Source organism: Eumetopias jubatus, unplaced genomic scaffold (genome assembly GCF_037043125.1).
Source record: "Eumetopias jubatus isolate StellerSeaLion01/CBP00866 unplaced genomic scaffold, mEumJub1_p1.0 scaffold_7, whole genome shotgun sequence".
NCBI classification, from domain to species: domain Eukaryota; kingdom Metazoa; phylum Chordata; class Mammalia; order Carnivora; family Otariidae; genus Eumetopias; species Eumetopias jubatus.
In genome coordinates, this window is record NW_028274813.1 from 126,876,579 (window position 1) to 126,894,149 (window position 17,571).

The following is a 17,571-nucleotide window of genomic DNA, read 5'->3' on the forward strand; positions in this document are numbered from 1 at the left end:
ATTAAAAAAATCAAACAACTTATAAATGAATAGAGTAGACAGTGAAAATTGCCTTAAAGCAGAGGGCAGGGGCACTCGGCTGGCTCTGTAGGTGGAGTGTGCGACTCTTGATCTCGGAGTCGTGAGTCCAAGTCTCACGTTGGGCATAGAGCTTACTTAAAACAAAAGCAGAAAAACAGTAGGGCTGGAGTAAGGGGCAGGGGTGTCTCCTCTGTTCTTTGGTGACAGTGGTAATGGAGTGATGATACTGAAACGGCCCACGGAGAGAGCGTGACCAGGCCACTCGAAGTGCGCATCATTTACTGTCTCATTTGTCTCTCACTTGTTCTCACTCTGTGGTTGAAAAAAAAAAAACACCCAGAGAGTCGAATTAACTTTCCCAAAGGCACACAGTGACGGCTGCATGGTCTAACCAGTGGCCTGGACGGACTTTGATCCCTCCTCCGCTTTGTCACAGTTGTCAGTACAGCTGGGGCCGAATCCCACCAGAGAAGCGTCTGCAGAGTACTTGCTGCCTCTCCCCACCCCGGCCCTCTCCCATCCTGCTCGCACGTTAGCCTTTGTGTGGTGCATGTGTGGTGCGGCCCAAGAGCTAAGACCTTGCCATCTTGTTTTGGGCCTTTGGCATCATCTGGGATCCAGCAGGTGTTCAGTCAGGATTTGTCTCGGGTTTTGAGATTGGGTGATGTGTGACCTTTGCAGTCACTGGGGTCCTGTGTCTGGCACCCCAGTTCGGACTCGCTGGGCTGTGCGAGGTGGATTCCTCACTCACGTGTCCGGCACCAGCGTTCAGATGGCCAGATGGACAGGGCATAGCCGGGCCGCTCACGTCGTCTGGCTTCCCCTTGAGTGAGCACTGTGAGAGACAGGGAGTGGAAGCCTTGCTGGGCCCAGGGTCTCTTTGGCTCCGTTTGGTCAGTGGCAGTGCAGCCACAGAACCCACTCAGACGCAGAGGGAGGTAACATGAACCCCGCCTATCGGTGGGAGCTGTGTCACAGTTCGTGGGCATCTTTGGTCCCCCCCCCAGCTCCACATGACTGTGCCCCTGCCTGTGCCCCTGGCCTTTCTCTTCCCTGAATGGGGGCCAGCCTTGTTTCTGCCCAACCTTTGTGTTTGCAATTCCTACACCTCGAACCTTCCTTTTCCTGTCATCACACCCTGGCTCCGGCTCATCAGTGAAGCTTCAACTCACATGTCCCCTCTTCACAGGGGCCTAAGTGACCCCACCATCTTGTCACCGTGGCCCACTCCTGTTTCCCTCACTCGCTGACCTGTTTCCTCATTGCTGGGCTGCCCCCCACACACACACACACACCACTGACCCCAGAGCTGCAGCCCCATGGGGGCAGGAACCTGTCTGTCCATCACCTACTCCCACGCCCAGTACGTGGCACATGGGAATTGCTCAGGAAGCTTATGGTTGATGAATGAGTCGGAGCCACATTACCTGCAGCCCAGCAGCAGGGCCCTGGGCTTTCCCACTCCCTCTGGCCTCCAGTGAAGATCACTAGCGTTAACATCCTCATTCTGAGGAGCGTGCAGACTCCTGGCTGGTGGAGGGAGGCGAGGAGGGGGTTAGTGCTGTAGCCAGACGCAGTCAGGCCTTCTGGGCAGGGGTACCAACAGCAGGTTGTTTTTGTTTTGTTTTTAAGATTTATTTATATATTTGAGAGAGAGCATGTGGGGAGAGGCAGAGGGAGAGAGAATCTCCAGCAGACCCCGTGCTGAGCACAGAGTCCTACACAAAGCTCCATCCCACGACCCTGAGATCATGACCTGAGCCAAAATCAGAAGCCGGACACTTAACTGACTGAGCCACCCAGGCGCCTCCTGACAGTAGCTTTGATCGTCTGTGGTACATTTTTTCTCTGAGAACAGAGACCTTTAGCTTTCTGGGGCTGGGATCTTTGGAGAGCATGGCGAGTTTCTTCAGGAGGTCTAACCACCTTGGCTACTTTAGTTAATTCTCCAAAGATGATGGGAGAAATGAGCTGGGCACATTGTTATTTGGTGCATTTTAACTGCTTCTGTGCAGATGAGGATTGCAGTGTGGGGAGCGGAGGTGGATCAATACCTCTTAGCAGGATGATAAATTGCTAGTCTGGAGCATGGCTGTTACTTCATGTGCCTTAAATCCATCAAAGCCCAGGATGACGCTTAGGTAATCAAAATAGTTCTGTGATACACACAGCATGAGAGCATCTGATTTATCACGGCCCCCAAGGCAGGGAGCCGAGGTGACGGCCCTTGAACGCACACTCTCGAACGTCGGCCCCTCCTGCCACTGGACAGGAGCCTGTGTCCCGCACTCTCTGTACCCCCTGCCCCGCATAGGGCTGCTCCTGTAACTGCTAGTGAACACAGAAAACCATCTCCTAAAACCCATGCTTGGTGTCTGGGGTGGCCTCCCTATGGGTGGAAAGGACAGAGGGACCCACACAGTGGAGACCCACGAGCAAGGAACACAGCCCCTGGTCACCGATCCAGGGAACTGATGTTAGTTAGCACTTGTCCTGGTGGGGACTCTAGGTGGCCGGTGACAGAAACCCCTGTCAGACACAAAGGAAGGGGAGAGGCACAGCCTTCACCATCCCAGCCTCCAGCTTCTCTGCGTCTGGGCTGAACAAGCTGAACGAGCGCTCCATGAGGCGTCCAGTGGAGTGAGTTTTGTGCACTGTACATGTCTCCAGTCTGCGTCATGAGCCAAGGCAGGGACCAGTGGGTTCATTCAGTCAAATCGAGCGGCTGCTCTCTGCCAGGTCCCACTGCATGTTGGGGTCACCTCAGCCCCACACGTGGTCCCCACCTCCAGCAGGGTGCGGAGACAGGAGACAAACGCATGTTACGTAGCGGCGGGTGCTGCGATGAGGGCAGAAGTGGGTGAGGGGTGGGGAGGAGCTGACCTCCACAAGGCGGTCAGGTCACCCTCTGAGGAGGTGACAGAGTGAACCATGCAGAAAAAAAAAAGTGACAGGCACGGGAGCCTTCCAGCCCAAGGAGCAGCGTGTGAAAAGGTCCTGTGGCCCAGGAAGAAGTCCAGTGTGGCCTGAGGGGCCAAGCAGCCTGGGAAGTGGCAGGGCGTGAGGACAGAAGGCAGCCAGTGAGGAAGGGTCAACTCATGCGGGGCCTGGCGGTCAGGGTGATAACTTGGAATTTCACTGAGGGTGCTGGGATAGCCCCTGGTGGGTGGTGACTGGGGGTCATGGGCTCCAGGTGATACTTTTGGAGCCCTCTGGTGTCGGGAGGGAGCCTGGATCACCAAGGGAGAAGCAGACCCAGGTGGGGGGTGCATTCCAGTAGTCCAGGGGAAGGGTGGAGGCAGGGAGAAGGGTCAGACTCAGGACTCACTTAGGAGGCAGAGCCACAGGACTTGTGAGGGCTGGGTGTTGCTGCTGGGGAGAGATGGGGGGAGCCTAGAGATTGGGCCCAGATAAGAAGGAGCATGTTGGTGCCATTGCCTGTTTTCCTGGGCTGGGGGCAGCAGGTTTGGAGGAAATGCTGAGCGCTGTCCTGGACATGTTATGGTGGAGGCGACCGGCTTCCAGATGTTTTGTGGTTGAGGCGAGGAACCTGCCACAGGGCATATAGCACCCGCCCCGCACCCGCCCCCCGCACCCAGCTCTGAGGCCTGTCCTCCCGTGCCAGCCAGCCCAGAGCTGAAGCACAGCCCTAGGGACCTGTGGGCCCGCCGGAGACTTGCAGCTCTTGTGATTCCCTTCCTGTGTCTGGGCCTCAGCATCCTCATCTATAAACTGGGGTAACGAGACCCTCCACCTCCTGGAGTCATGATGCTTCTGGGGCGGGATCACCTCGCCCCAGGGTCCAGGGCAAGTCAGTGCATGCCTGGTGGTTGCTGTCACCGGCAGACTGGCTCAGAACAGGCACTGCCCAAAAGGAGGGGGGACAATCTGGGGAAACAGCCAGGCAGGTGCCTCTGCCCTCGGCACGGAGATGCCCAGACAGGCGGCTCTCGGGGCTGGGAACCTGCTTGGGTGTGTGCGCCCATGCCTGGCTCTTTGCCTGTGCAGGGGATTTGCGTCATTGGGCAGGCATCTTCGTGCTGAGCAAGACATCAGCCAACTCTGGAGCTCTGGAGCTCTGGAGCTCTGGAGCTCTGGAGCTCTGGAGCTCTGGAGCTCTGGAGCTCTGGAGCTCCGGGCTGCTCACTCAGCATTGGCCTTGGAGAGGTCACCACTTGACCTCATTCTCAGGGCAGACTCGGCTGCTCCGCTTGGGTTTGCCCAGCTTTTTGACGCTTTCTTATTCTTTGAGTCCTGCTTTGTCCTGCCCTTAGCCCTCTCCATAGGGAGTCTCCACCCGGTTCCCTGAATCGGAGTCCTTGGAGCCATCGCCCCCAGCTTGGTGCACAGGTCAAAGGCCATAGCTCCTCTTCAGCCCAGGCACAGTGGGGACGGGATGGATGGAGTCACTCGATGAATGGCCACATTTGGGAAAGTGTCTGTGAGCAAGATTTGGGGAAACGTGTTGCAGTGTCTGGAATTCGGATCTGGGCCGAGTACGGAGCTGCCAGGAAAGCCTCTGGTGGGCTAGGCCATTGGAGCTTCTCGACCTCTGGGCCTCCCGGTCCCAGGGCCAGGCTCAGAGGTCATGCTTTGTAAGTAACTGCCAACAACTGAGTAACTCTGAGGTCCCAGCAGGACAGGGATTTTGTTTCACAGAAGAGAAAATGGGGGTTCGCGGGAGAGGTGCCCAGGATGGTGGTTGAACAGGGACCACCCAGTCCAGCCTGGACCTGGGCCCAACTCTCTTACCCTCGTGCCGGCTGCACCTCGCACCCCCGTGGGCTAACCTCATGTCCGTGAGCCTGGTGGCCTACAGTGGCACGTGTGCATAGCCGCGTCCCTAGTGGGTCACCCACCTGGAGCTTGGGGGCCAGGAGCAGCAGGGCCAGCCTCAGCTTCTGTGTCTTTTCTGCGTGGGCCCGGGAGCGGGGGCCTTGCCCAGGCAGCTCAGATCACGTCAGTTTGCGGTTTCTCTGGTTCTTTGCCAGGGGAGGAGTGAGTGAGAGAGACAGCAGAGCACTTGGACGCTAATTTACAATGTCACTGAAGCATGAAATCACTTCCTTCCTTTACCAGATTATTACTTAAGCAGAAAATTGACTTGGAGTGGGGGTTGCGGGAGTTATATACTTTTGAAAATTAAAAAGGAAGAAGAGGTTTGGGGTTTTTTGAGGGGGTGCTCAATCCCAGCAGGATGAACTTAGCACAGGCTTTGGGGGGTCAGGATGCTAATGCAGAGCAGCCCTCTGAGCCCCAAGTCCTGGCCTGGCATTGAAGGGCATAGCGGGGAGGCAGGTAAGGTTCTCTCTGTGGCCCAAGATCCTGGAGTCACCTGTAGGGACCAAGGAGGCTCCTTTGGTTGTGGGTTTTCCAGTTGCTTCGGCCGAGGCAAATCTGGACTGCTTTAGTAGTCTGTACCCGGCTCTTCTTGTGGCTCTCTTGTTGGGGAACTCAGAATCAAGCAGGTGTCTTGTAGGTGAGCCACTCACTGATCAGCCAGCTTTGCCTCCAAACCCTTGCTCATCCCCACTGGGTCAGGAAGCCTCGGAAGACCCTGGATTTGGAGAACATGTCTATCCTGAGCCCTTGGGCTGTAGCGGCAGCTCTTGGGAATTTTCCAAGGGCAAGGGAGATGAGGGACTTTGGCCAGTGCTGCTTGGAGCCCAGCTCAGGACAGGTTCCACTGGGAGTGCGGGGAGGATGTAAGGCTCTGCTTGGGGTCTGTGGCTCCTTGGGCTCATTGTGCATCCAGCCTGCCACAGAAAACCCTGAAAGAATCAGTCTCGTTGGGCCCATGGAGAATAGAAATTGGGCTTGGAACTGGAGAGCCCATGTGGGAATCCTGGCTCCAGCACTTTGGGGCAGCCACTTTGCTTCTCGGAGCTTCCCCAGCTGTAGAATCAGGCCACCTGAGCCGTATCCCCAGAGGACATCTTTGAGAATGGGATGTGGCCCAGGGCACATGCTACTTAGCCTTGCTCTGACCTGAAGTCCACTAAGTGGCCGGAGGCCACCATATAGGTGTTCCCTTGACCATGGGAGGCAGCTGCAGCTCAAACTCACCCCGAGGGGGCTATTTCCAGGCCAAAGACATTTGGTTCCAAAGCTGGTCTGAAATTTAAAAAAAAATCAGTTTCTGAAGGGGAGAGGTAAAACACCAGCCACTGCCCCCGACACCGTCCCTGACCACGTGGCCGAGGGGAGGGGCGGGGCTGAAGGGGGAGCTGCGCAGGGCCGCCCGAGCCGGGAGCCAGGGCCTGGCCCCTCTCACCTGTGGCCTTGCCCCGCCCCCCACAGGTCGGCTCAGCATGTCGGTCAGCGTCCATGAGAGCCGGAAGTCACGGAGCAGCACGGGGTCCATGAACATCAGCCTCTTCCACAAAGCCTCCCACCCCGACTGTGTGCTGGCGCACCTCAACACGCTGCGCAAGCACCGCATGTTCACGGACGTCACGCTGTGGGCCGGCGACCGTGCCTTCCCCTGCCACCGCGCTGTGCTGGCCGCGTCCAGCCGCTACTTCGAGGCCATGTTCAGCCACGGCCTGCGGGAGAGCCGGGACGACACGGTCAACTTCCAGGACAACCTGCATCCCGAGGTGCTGGAGCTGCTGCTGGACTTCGCCTACTCGTCCCGCATCGTCATCAACGAGGAGAACGCCGAGTCGCTGCTGGAGGCCGGCGACATGCTGCAGTTCCACGACGTGCGCGACGCTGCCGCCGAGTTCCTGGAGAAGAATCTCTTTCCGTCCAACTGCCTGGGCATGATGCTGCTGTCGGACGCGCACCAGTGCCGCCGGCTGTACGAGTTCTCCTGGCGCATGTGCCTCGTGCACTTCGAGACCGTGCGGCAGAGCGAGGACTTCAACAGCCTGTCCAAGGACACCCTGCTGGACCTCATATCCAGCGACGAGCTGGAGACGGAGGACGAGCGCGTGGTCTTTGAGGCCATCCTCCAGTGGGTGAAGCATGACCTGGAGCAGAGGAAGGCCCACCTGCCCGAGCTCCTCCGGAGCGTGCGGCTGGCCCTGCTGCCGGCGGACTGCCTGAAGGAGGCGGTCTCCGGCGAGGCCCTCCTCATGGCTGACGAGCGCACCAGGCTTATCATAGACGAGGCGCTCCGTTGCAAGACCAAGATCCTGCAGAACGACGGGGTGGTCACCAGCCCCTGTGCCCGGCCGCGCAAGGCGGGCCACACGCTGCTGATCCTGGGGGGCCAGACCTTCATGTGTGACAAGATCTACCAGGTGGACCACAAGGCCAAGGAGATCATCCCCAAGGCGGACCTGCCCAGCCCCCGGAAGGAGTTCAGCGCCTCAGCCATCGGCTGCAAGGTCTACGTGACCGGGGGCCGGGGCTCTGAGAACGGGGTCTCTAAGGACGTGTGGGTGTATGACACCGTCCACGAGGAGTGGTCCAAGGCGGCGCCCATGCTGATCGCTCGCTTCGGTCACGGCTCAGCGGAGCTGGAGAACTGTCTCTATGTGGTCGGGGGACACACGTCCCTGGCGGGCGTCTTCCCTGCCTCCCCTTCTGTCTCCCTGAAGCAGGTGGAGAAGTACGACCCCGGGGCTAACAAGTGGACAATGGTGGCTCCGTTGAGGGACGGCGTCAGCAATGCCGCAGTGGTGAGCGCCAAGCTGAAGCTCTTTGTTTTCGGAGGGACCAGCATCCACCGAGACATGGTGTCCAAGGTCCAGTGCTACGACCCCTCGGAGAACCGGTGGACCATCAAGGCTGAGTGCCCCCAGCCTTGGCGGTACACGGCAGCTGCCGTGCTGGGCAGCCAGATCTTCATCATGGGAGGTGACACAGAGTTCACGGCTGCCTCAGCCTACCGCTTCGACTGTGAGACCAACCAGTGGACGCGGATCGGGGACATGACCGCCAAACGCATGTCCTGCCACGCCCTGGCCTCGGGCAACAAGCTCTATGTGGTGGGGGGCTACTTCGGGACCCAGAGGTGTAAGACCCTGGACTGCTATGACCCCACTTCGGACACGTGGAACTGCATCACCACCGTGCCCTACTCGCTCATCCCCACTGCCTTTGTCAGCACCTGGAAGCACCTGCCCTCGTGAGGAGCACCAGCAGTGCCCAGCCAGGTGAGTCCCCAGCAGCCTGGGGCCTGTTCCCACTCAGGGTCAGGGTCACCGTGTCCTCCAGGGAGGGTTGGATGGGGCAGCAGGTGGCTGGGTGCTCTGGGAGCCTTTTCCAGATCTGAAACTAAAGCCTAGCTCTGCCCCTTACTTGCAGTTGACCTTGAGCAGCGTGTGTAAGCCCTCTGCCAAATGGGAACAACCACCTGATTGGTGCAGTGTGTCCCAGACACAGCTGCCAAGCAGAATCACTGGGGGTGTTCTGACAACACTACGTGGAGGTTAGGCCTGCCAGCCAAGTCTAGGAGCAGTCTGCGCACAAGAGCATCCTAATGTCTGACGCAGCGGCAAGTTTGGGCTTCCCCAAATTACTCTCAGATGCGAGCATTCACTGGAGGGACTCACAGAATGCACCGCAGGCTGCTATGGTCACGGTCATGGTCTATTATAGGAAGGGATACAGGTTAAGATCAGCCAAGTACAGATGACTGGGGCAGAGCCCTCTGCCCGTGCAGTCCAGACAGTGTTACTGTGCCTCCGTCAGTGAGTGACCGGACGCACAGAATGTTGCCCACGGGGGATGCTCACACAAGCTCTGGGGGCCAGAGTTTCTCTCGGGGCCCCATCACGTAGGCTCGGTGGATGACCCACGGGGTTCCTCTCCAAGTCCAGGTCAGCTGGTACAGCGTGACCCAAAGCCCCTACCCTAAGTCATACGGATGTGCCCAGCCCCGCCCTAAATAAGGACAGTCTATCGGATAGGACCGGTCATCTCCCAGAAGCCGAGGGCAAAGGCCAGACTTCTTTATGACAAGTGCTAAAGCCCACACCACACCCCGGACCAGGGGAGTCCAGTGTGCTTCCAGGGTCCCATAAGAAACAGGGACGGTGGACGGGAGAGCTCAAGGGGCAAGGGGGGTGCTGGAGCCGTGGGGCAGGCACCCTGTGGAGGCAGCGGGGTGCTGCTTCCGTCCCGCCAGGTGGTGAGCGGGCCTTCCTCAGAGCGGGCATCCTGGTGAACGGAGGGCCCCCGGCCGGGCAGGGACTGTGGCAGAGAGAGGACTGCCCAAGTTACTGCTCCTGCTCTTTGTTCTTGGGGCCGTTATGATGTGAGGTCCTTACCCAGAAGGGAAAGGTGACAGTGGATGCAGGGAGTTAAGGGACACCATCAGGTGCTCTTTGGGGTGATGGAGGGATGGGGAGACACAGGAGGGACTTGCCCAAGGCCTGAGGGCAGGTGCAGAGTCAGCTGGAGGGAAAGACCGGCTTATCTAGATGCGCCTCTTATGAGGGTGGGGTGGGGTCTCTCCTGCAGCCGCTCTGGGGCAGGAACAGCACCAGAACTGCGGTTGGATCAGGGTGTTCTGAGCCGGCTCAGCAGGGAGCTCAGGAGTAGGGGCTGGAAAAAGGGATGGTAGATCTGTAGACACCCAGGGAAGGGTTTGTGTTCTGGTCCCACCCTCCTTGGTCAGGTCCTGGGGAAGCCAGGCTGTGTGTCCCCACCCTTAGCCCTCCTCCTGGGCCCCTCACACCTGGGGCAGGGGCAGCAGGTCCTCAGCCATTAGGACTGAGTTCTGGGGATGCCAGGGTGGGTGGGAGGGAGGGAGGCATGGGTCCCAGGGACTCTGAGAAGCTGGGGCATGGGGTGAGAGATCCCAGGCTCTGTCTGCAGCACAAGAAGAGGCCATGGAGCTAGCCTTCCCACCCGGGAGGGCTGGTGACCAGCCCCAGCTCTGAGAAACCGGCCCTCAGGCCAGGCCCTTCAGGTCACAGAAGCCCCCTCAGGAGCCAGCCTGGGCCGAAAACCTGATTTCCTCGCTGACGTGGCTGCTGGGACTGCCCCTCCGGCAAGCAGGAGCTCTGGCCCGATGATCTGATCGGCTGGGCCGCCCGTGAGGCCATCCAGGATGTTCAGGCTCCTAAAGGCCAATCTAGATAGGAGGGGGCTTTGTCCCTTTCTGAGGTTACCCTGTTTTGTTTTAATTTGCTCTCTCCCTCTTTGGGAGAAAAATCTGTGTAGCCCAAGTTGTTGGTCCCCTGGGGCGTAAGCTTTAAGAGAATAGTGGCACCTGCTCGTGGCCTCTTCTTGCACTCAGTGGTGGCCATCTGTGGGGCCTGAGGGCTCCTTTGCTGGTGCTCGCCCCTCCCCATGACCCTGGACAGCAGTTCAACCCCACGTGGGAGGGGTGGGGGCAGGCCGGCGGACCTCATGAGCCCTGTACTTTTCCAGGAATTTCCCCCCATTCCAGGGGCGGGGAGGCGAAGCATGCACCACTCTTTGATTCTGGCTCTCACTGGCTGCTTGACCCTCTTATGTCACTCCCCTGAGCTCAGCATTGCCATCGCGAATACAGGAGTGAAAATTGTATGACCCCTAGTGCTCCTATAGGTCAAGTGAGGAGAGGGTTCAGAGTGGGTTTTTATGAGGTGGTGATGCAGAAGGATGGTGGCAGTAATGGCTTTGGGCGGTGGGGGCCACTCCGCGTCCCTGGCCAGCCCCTCCTTCTGGAAGGGTCCATCACCCACAGGAGGCAAGGGGGTGTGCCCGTCTGAGTGCTGCCGGGGCCTTGGCCCTCCAGCCGGGCCCAGTCCATGGTGGGGGTGCAGTTGTCAGCCCCATCTCAGGGAGGAGGAAGCAGGTGCAAAGGGACACAAGATGGAGCCATTCCCGCATCCCCGGGGAAAGCCATGCCTGGGCCCCAGTGTCCCAGAGCCACGCCTGCACGTGAGTGTGTGAGCATCCCCAGTGCAGGTTTCCCCAGCTCCTGCACCAGCACCACCTGCAGCAGAGGCAGAGGGTCCTTCAGCCGTTGCCTGTATCCCAGCCATTTCCTTCTCGCAGGCCCCCGCAGCCAAGCAGCCGCCTCCCTGCAGTCCCCCTTCTGCCTGGGAAACCGGCGCTCCCGTGGCTCCGTCCCACAGGTTGACCGGGGCTGTTCCCACGCTCTGCACAGCCCTGCTTCCCTCCAGCTTTGCCGGCCCGGGACGGCTTGGAGTTCTCCAGATCTCTTCAAAGGCCGGGTCGTAAACGGGGCTCTCTGGGGAGGGGCCCGTGACCCGGCACCGGGCAGGAAGCTGATGCCTCCGGGTGTGCCTGGCCCTCCCGTGGCTCCCCAGGAAATGGGGCTGCAGCGGCAGGCAGGTGGCCCTTCGGTGTGGCTGCTGGCCGCCCCCCCCCCGCAGTGCTGCAGGCCCCGGGCTGGAGGGATGGCCCTGAGTTGGGGGCGGCAGATAGAGGGGGTGGGAGGGGGCCGGGACAGCAGCAGTGTTGGGGAGCGGGGGGAGCTGAGCCGTGGCGCCCGAACGAGGCGCACGAGGAGCCCAGGCCGAGCACCGTCTGCAAGGAGGGAGGACGGGAAGAGCAGAGGTGTCCGTGCCGGCTGCTTCCCTTTCCACCTGCTGTGGGCGCCCGTAGTGGACCGTGGTGCTTTTTCCACTGAGCCTGGCTGCCAGCTGGGAATCCCCCAGCCCGGTGCCGGGGCCAGAGCATGGCTTCTGGATTCCCACGTTTACCTCCCTGTCCCTGTTGGCTCGGGGACCTTCCTGCCCCCGTGTCTGGAGTGCCCCTCTGTCCAGCCTACGAGACTCCGACTCCAGGAGCCAGCAACCAGAGGTCGTCTGCCCTCTGCAGCCCCTCAGCATCACCCCAGGTGACATCCTGTCTCGGCCCCCAGCCCTGAGCTCTCGGTGGGTGCCTGTGTCTACAGCAAGTGCACTAGTCGTGATCTCGTTGACTCCTCAGAGTGAGTTGTCCTAGGTCCTACTGTTGCAAAGGGGGCAGCTGAGACAGAGGCTACGTCCTTGGCATCAGATGAACAGCTAGGAAGGGTTGGAGCGGGGTTGGAGCCCCAGCCGTGCCTCACGCCTGTGGGTGTCTGGGGAGCCAGGCCCCGGGTCTCTTCCGGTCTGCACCCTGGCACCAAGCTTGGGACGGGCACGGGCGGTAGGGCTGATTGCTGTGTCGGAAGCTTAAGGCCAGCAGGAGCTCCAGGACCAGCCCCTGAGCTCCAGTGTTGCAGCCAGACCCACGTAGCTGGGTGATGGCAGCCGGCGGCAGCTGGGAGGCCGCTGGAGCTGGGTCTGGGTTACCCTGGGTTACCCGTGAAGTGTAGACTAGCCATGAATGTTTTTTTCTCTTTTTCTCTCCCGCTGAGCCCCCCTGCCCCCCATCAAGCTCTGTAAAGGCCCAGTGCCCTCGCCTCTCCTCCCCAGACCCCCACCCAGCATGCTGGGCAAGCGTCCAGGCCACCAGGAGCTCATCTCTCCACAGTCATTGTTGGGACCCAGCCACTTGGGGTGTGGGGGCGGAGGGGCCTCCAGTCCCAGCTCTGGGAAAGGCTGAGCCCGTTATTCCCCCGCGGGGCCCTGCAAGGGGTTCATCACTGCCGCAGGACGCGTGACTGAGCACATCCTATCCTGCCTTAAAAGACATTGCCACCGAGAGGAAATCCCAGAGCACAGATGCACACAATGGGCCTGGTGTCGCGAGAAAGGTGCCCAGGCGGGAGTTCAGGTCTCTTGGAACACCCCAGCTCCGTCCATCCGTCGTGCACCCACAGTCTTGCCGTGTTCACCAGGGTTGGCCGCATGCCAGGCCGGGGATCGGGTGCCGGCCGCCTTCCCTTGTGGCAGTCCTGCGGGGCAGACCCCTCACCCACAACCCACAGGACTGTGAGAGCAGTAAGGGGCTTGCCAGGGCCAGCTGCACGCAGGCAGTGTGGGGTGACCGCAGGCCCCACACCACTCTGCAAGGTGGAGGGGTATCTCATCTCACAGATGGGGAGCCTAGGCCTCAGACAAGCACCTGCCCCAAATTGTGGTGGCCCAGACCGGGATAGCCGTGGGGTGAGCCTGAGGGCAGCTGTGTGAGCTGCGAGGGAGTTCAGGAGCCGGGCAGTGGGCTCCCCAGTTTCTCCGCCATAAGAGTGCCTTTAGGGTGCTGTCTCCTCTTCAGCGACTTGGGACAGGTCAGGGTCTCACAGCCCCTCACCACTGCCATGGGTGGCTTTGAGGTTTGGTTTGGGGCAGCGGCAGGGCCTTGTCTCGGGGGGGGAACCCCTTGTCTGCCTCGTGTGGTGGGAGGGTGTGAGCAGAGACGGGCCCTGGAGGTGTGGGTTGGCCACCTTGGAGCATCTTGGGATGTTCGGGGCCTTGTGACCCAGCTTCTCGAGGGGCCTTCACCGACCCCCCTGAGGACAAAGTGGCTGCCCTGCCTTGCATCTGGGGGCTGCTGACCCCCTGGGGACTTCCCCCTGTGTTCAAGCCAACCTTCCAGAAGCCTTGGCAGTGAGGGAGCGAGGCGCATACCCCACTTGAAGGAAGAAAGTCCTGCAGATTCCAGTGCTGGCTTGAATTTTTAAATGTTACTTGAATACATGCAAACCTACAAGTGGCTCTGAGCTGCTGCGTGCGGAGGTACAGCAGACACGAGTACACAGGGGGAGTCCAACCAAAGCTGTAACCCCAAGAACGGCATCGTCGTTAATTGTCCTGCGGAGACGGTCTGGCCTCTTGGCGTCTTGGCGGACCCGCAGGTTTCCTAGTGCGCTCCGCCCGCCTGTGCCGAGGGCCCGCTTCCCTGCCCCTGTGCAGCCGCCAGAGACTCCTTCGGGCAGCTCAGCGTGCTGGAAGGACATCCTCCGTGCCCCCTGGCACACACGGGTCTCCTTGGTTAAGGTCACCCCGGAGCCCACGGCGCTTCCAGTGCTGGCCAGAGTGTGCCGCCTGGTGCCGAAGGGGTGTGCCGACGAGCCAGGTGCCTGGAAATCCTCTGGGAGAACTCCCGAGAGTTCTTACAGCGCTGCCCCCGCCCCCAGGGCTTGGCTCCCCGTGGAGGCCGAGTGCTCAGTCCCGGCCACGCTGTCCCGAGCACGTCCCCCCCCCCCCCCCGCCCAGCCAGGCCCTTCCTGCGCACCCCTCCGCCCTGGTTCCTGCCACGGGTGTCGCCCCTGACCCTGACACACGTCCACCGCCACATCTCCACGTGGACTCAGGCGGCGCTATGCTGAGCTGTTGCAGTGGGTCAGGCCTTAAAATCGACCATGCTGGCCCAGTTGGGTTAGGTCAGGTGCTTCAGGGACATTCTGCGCGAAACCTCCCCCATGCGGTGGACCACTCCATCTTCCCCCGGAGGCTGAGATCCATCCTTCCACTTGCCTGGACAGCAGGAAGCTCGGAGAAGGCGGACACTGCACTGATGGAGAAGCCAGGCTGGAGTGTGAGCTCGGTGACTGCGGGCTTGTGCTCCTTCCTTCACCACCATCAGCTCCCAGAGCCTGTCTCAGGGTCCAGTAAATATCTGTGGAGGACACGGACGAATTGCTGGCTGGCGTCCCCCCCTGCCTCCCTGCTCACTGTTGTCTACGCCTGTCCTGTTTCCACCTCACCGGCCTCCTTTTCGATTTTCAGACGTGCCAGCTTCCCACCTCTGGGCCTTTGCACGTGCTGTTCCTCCTGCCTGCACTGCTGTTGGCCCCTCTAGCAAACTCCTGTCCCTCCTTCAGGTCTCAGGTTAAATATTACCATCTTCCCATATCCTCTACCAAAATAAAAAGTCCTGGTTCTTCTACTTTTTTATTTTTCACGCATAGCACCTCTGACGGCGTGTGATTGCTATATGCAGTTACTGGTACAAGCATACGGGGTCTCCCACCGGGGGACGATCCGGGGGACAGTTGCTGTGTCTGTTTGCCCTCCTGTCTCCTCGGCGCCGAGTGCAGCGCCTGCTGGGTTGCGGGGGCTCAGGCCCTGTAGCTGGAGTGGCTGAAGGGACGGGGTTTGCTGCGTTCCGGGTGAGGGAAGCAGGGCCCAGGGAAACGGCTGCACGGCTGGTAAATGAAAGAGCCACCTTCTCACGCCCTGGCCTTCTGCTCTCGGTGCCTGACTTCCAGCCCCTTGGTGTGGCCTCCTGATTCTCGCTTTGTTCCAGGTTAGGACAGAGCCATGTGGATGTGACTCATGCTCTCTCCCCCTCCCTCTCTCTTCCCCTGCAGACTGTGTGTCTCTCCCCACCCCTGCGGCTGCAGCCCTCACTGTCCCAGAGTGGCCCTGACCCCGCCTGCCGCCACAGGAAGCTCAGCCCGGCCCCAGGGCAGCACTCGTGGTGGGAGCAGCGGTCTCGGGGGCTGTCCTGAGCTTCAGACAAGAGGAGAGAAGCTGTCTGGAGTGCCCTGTGTGTCCGCCCGAGGCCTTTTCCGCTTTGCGGTGGTTTGTAGGGGAGAAGACCTTCTGGAGACGCACGGACCAACCTCAGGAGTCCCTCGGCCTTGGGGAGAAGACACATGTGCAGAGCCTTGAGGTGGCTTGTTGTAGCAAGTCCTGTTCGGGGGCGGGGAGACCGGGCAGGGAGGAGCCCCCCGTGGGTTGGAGTGGGCGGTACTGGGAGGCCTTTGGGTCATGCGGCGCCTTCAGCACAGCCTTGGCCTCGCCGCCTCCCTGTTGTCATTGTGATGTCACCCAACAGAGGGTGTCCCGGGCCTCGCGGAAACGGGGTCCACCGGCCCTGAGAGCACAAGTTGCCCGGGAAGAAATCAAGGACACATTGTATCACGGGCAGAAACCCATCGGGTGACCTCAGTGGCACCCACAAGACTTCATTAGCAAATGACACCAAGACCCCCAGGGTTAAAGAGGAAACTCTTGTGGGCCCCTCCCCAGAGTCAGGCCCGCTGTGCCCCGGTGCACACGGACACTCGTGCCCCATCACAGCAGGACTTGGGGGCTGCCCATCTCCTCAGGGCCCACACCCCAAGAGGTGACGGTGACCCCATCTCCTGACAGGACCATACTGGCCCTCGGGATGTGGCCCTGGTCCCCAAGCCTAGGGGCAGATAAGAGCTGACGACCGCAGGGTTACTCCGGGGCACGCACTCGAGACCCCAGCAGGCCTGGCCGCCTCAGCATGGAGGACAGCAACAAGGCCTGTGACACCGGGCCCCCAACCAGCACCAGCTGTCCTCTGGCACCGGGGCCTTCCAGCTGGGCCCCAGAAGCAAGAATAGTCCCCAGGAGAACTGCCAGTTCTTGGCTCATTTTCTCCACCCCCCAAGTCAGTGGGTCCCTCGTCAGTGTGTCCCCAGTGTCTGGGGTTCTGGAGGGGTCGGCTCACACCTAGTATTCGGGTTTGCAGCGCCGCCGTTGCCACCCCCGGGCACCGCTGTGGGGGGATGCGGCCGGGGCCGAACCGTTGGCTTCCCTGGCCACCTGCCGGCTACCTGCCATTTGCTGGACGCTGCTCGGCTGGTCTGGGGCTGGGGTGCCCGAGTGGGCTGCCCTGTTGTGGGGCCGCGTCGCAGACCCACCGCTGTCGTCCTTTCGCCCCGCCCCCTCGCTGGACCTCGTGCTGCCGCTGGCCCCGTGGGCGTCTCTTGGGGAGGGCTCTGGTCCTGGGGGATAGCGCAGCGGGTGGCAGAGGAGGCCGCTCGCCCTGAGGCGGGCTTCTGGACGGCCGAGGTGGGACACGCACACTTGTCACGCAGCACCACGGGCCTCGCAGTGGTGCTTCCTCCAAGAGTTGTTCCTTCTGTTTCTAACTTAATAAAGAGCTGAGAAAAACTGTGCTTCCGTTGGGGGCTGGGGACCTGTGTTGGGCAGGCTTGGAGTTTGCGCCACCAGCCAGGGCCGGAGTCTGCCCTCTGACCTCTGCCCCTCCGCTGAGTTGGGGGGCGGGGAGACCTCCTCCCCAAGGATCCCCCCGGCACCCAGATGACATGGCTTCCTTTCCTCAGACTGTCCCAGCAGTGAAGCCTTGAAATTGACCCTTGACCCTCATAGAATCCAGATTGCTTTCCTGAAAAGCCCCTGCTGGGGGAGCTCGAGGTTCAATGTGCTCATCTGCGGGAGCCCCGGCTGACACTCATTTGTGTGAACAGAGGGAGGCGGGTCAGGTGGCGCAGTCACCCCCAGGGGCCAGCATTAGCACCGTGTGACCTCTGACGCTCATGTCCCCTGCTGTCCCTGCACATCCTCCACAGCCAAAGCAACTCCCAATTTGGGAGCATGGGCTCACCCCCGGCGCCCCTCAGAGCAGGCCCCCACTGCCCGTGTGCTCTGAAGCTCAGTGGTGCGCAGGCCCCCCAAACCCAAACTGGCCCTGAACTGTGTGAAGAAGTGGTTCAGATGCTGACATTGGGGTGATACAGCTCATTTCTCATCACCTCGAAGGAGCATCATCTGAACGAGTGAGTCGATCTCGAAAGTGTGATGTGCTCAGAACCTCCAAGCAGAGACGCCCTCCCAGCTCCCTCCACAAACCCCCAGGCACAGCCCCTCACAGTTTGTTCCTGCCCTAGTGCTGGGAGTGACAGGCAAGCACCGCTCCTCGCAGGCCTGGACACTGGCCACCAGAAGTGGGGGTGGCCTCCTACTAGGCCACAGTAGAAGCAGCACAGATGGTAAGTAGAAGCGTGTTTCTCCTTATGCAGCCTGAGTGTGAGTGTAAGCAAGCCAAGGC

At 60.6% G+C, this 17,571-nt stretch overlaps 1 protein-coding gene across 1 annotated transcript in view; it reads left to right on the plus strand.

The window, feature by feature from the left end:
• Positions 1 to 16,673, plus strand: part of KLHL25 (kelch like family member 25) — a 33,296-nt gene extending 16,623 nt beyond the window's left edge. Inside the window, exons 2-3 of the mRNA XM_028122194.2 lie at positions 6,322 to 8,126; positions 15,113 to 16,673. Of these exons, the coding sequence (XP_027977995.1) occupies positions 6,333 to 8,102 (1,770 nt within the window). The 5' untranslated portion in view covers positions 6,322 to 6,332 and the 3' untranslated portion in view covers positions 8,103 to 8,126; positions 15,113 to 16,673. The remainder of the gene's footprint in view (positions 1 to 6,321; positions 8,127 to 15,112) is intronic.
• Positions 16,674 to 17,571: the final 898 nt, after the last annotated feature.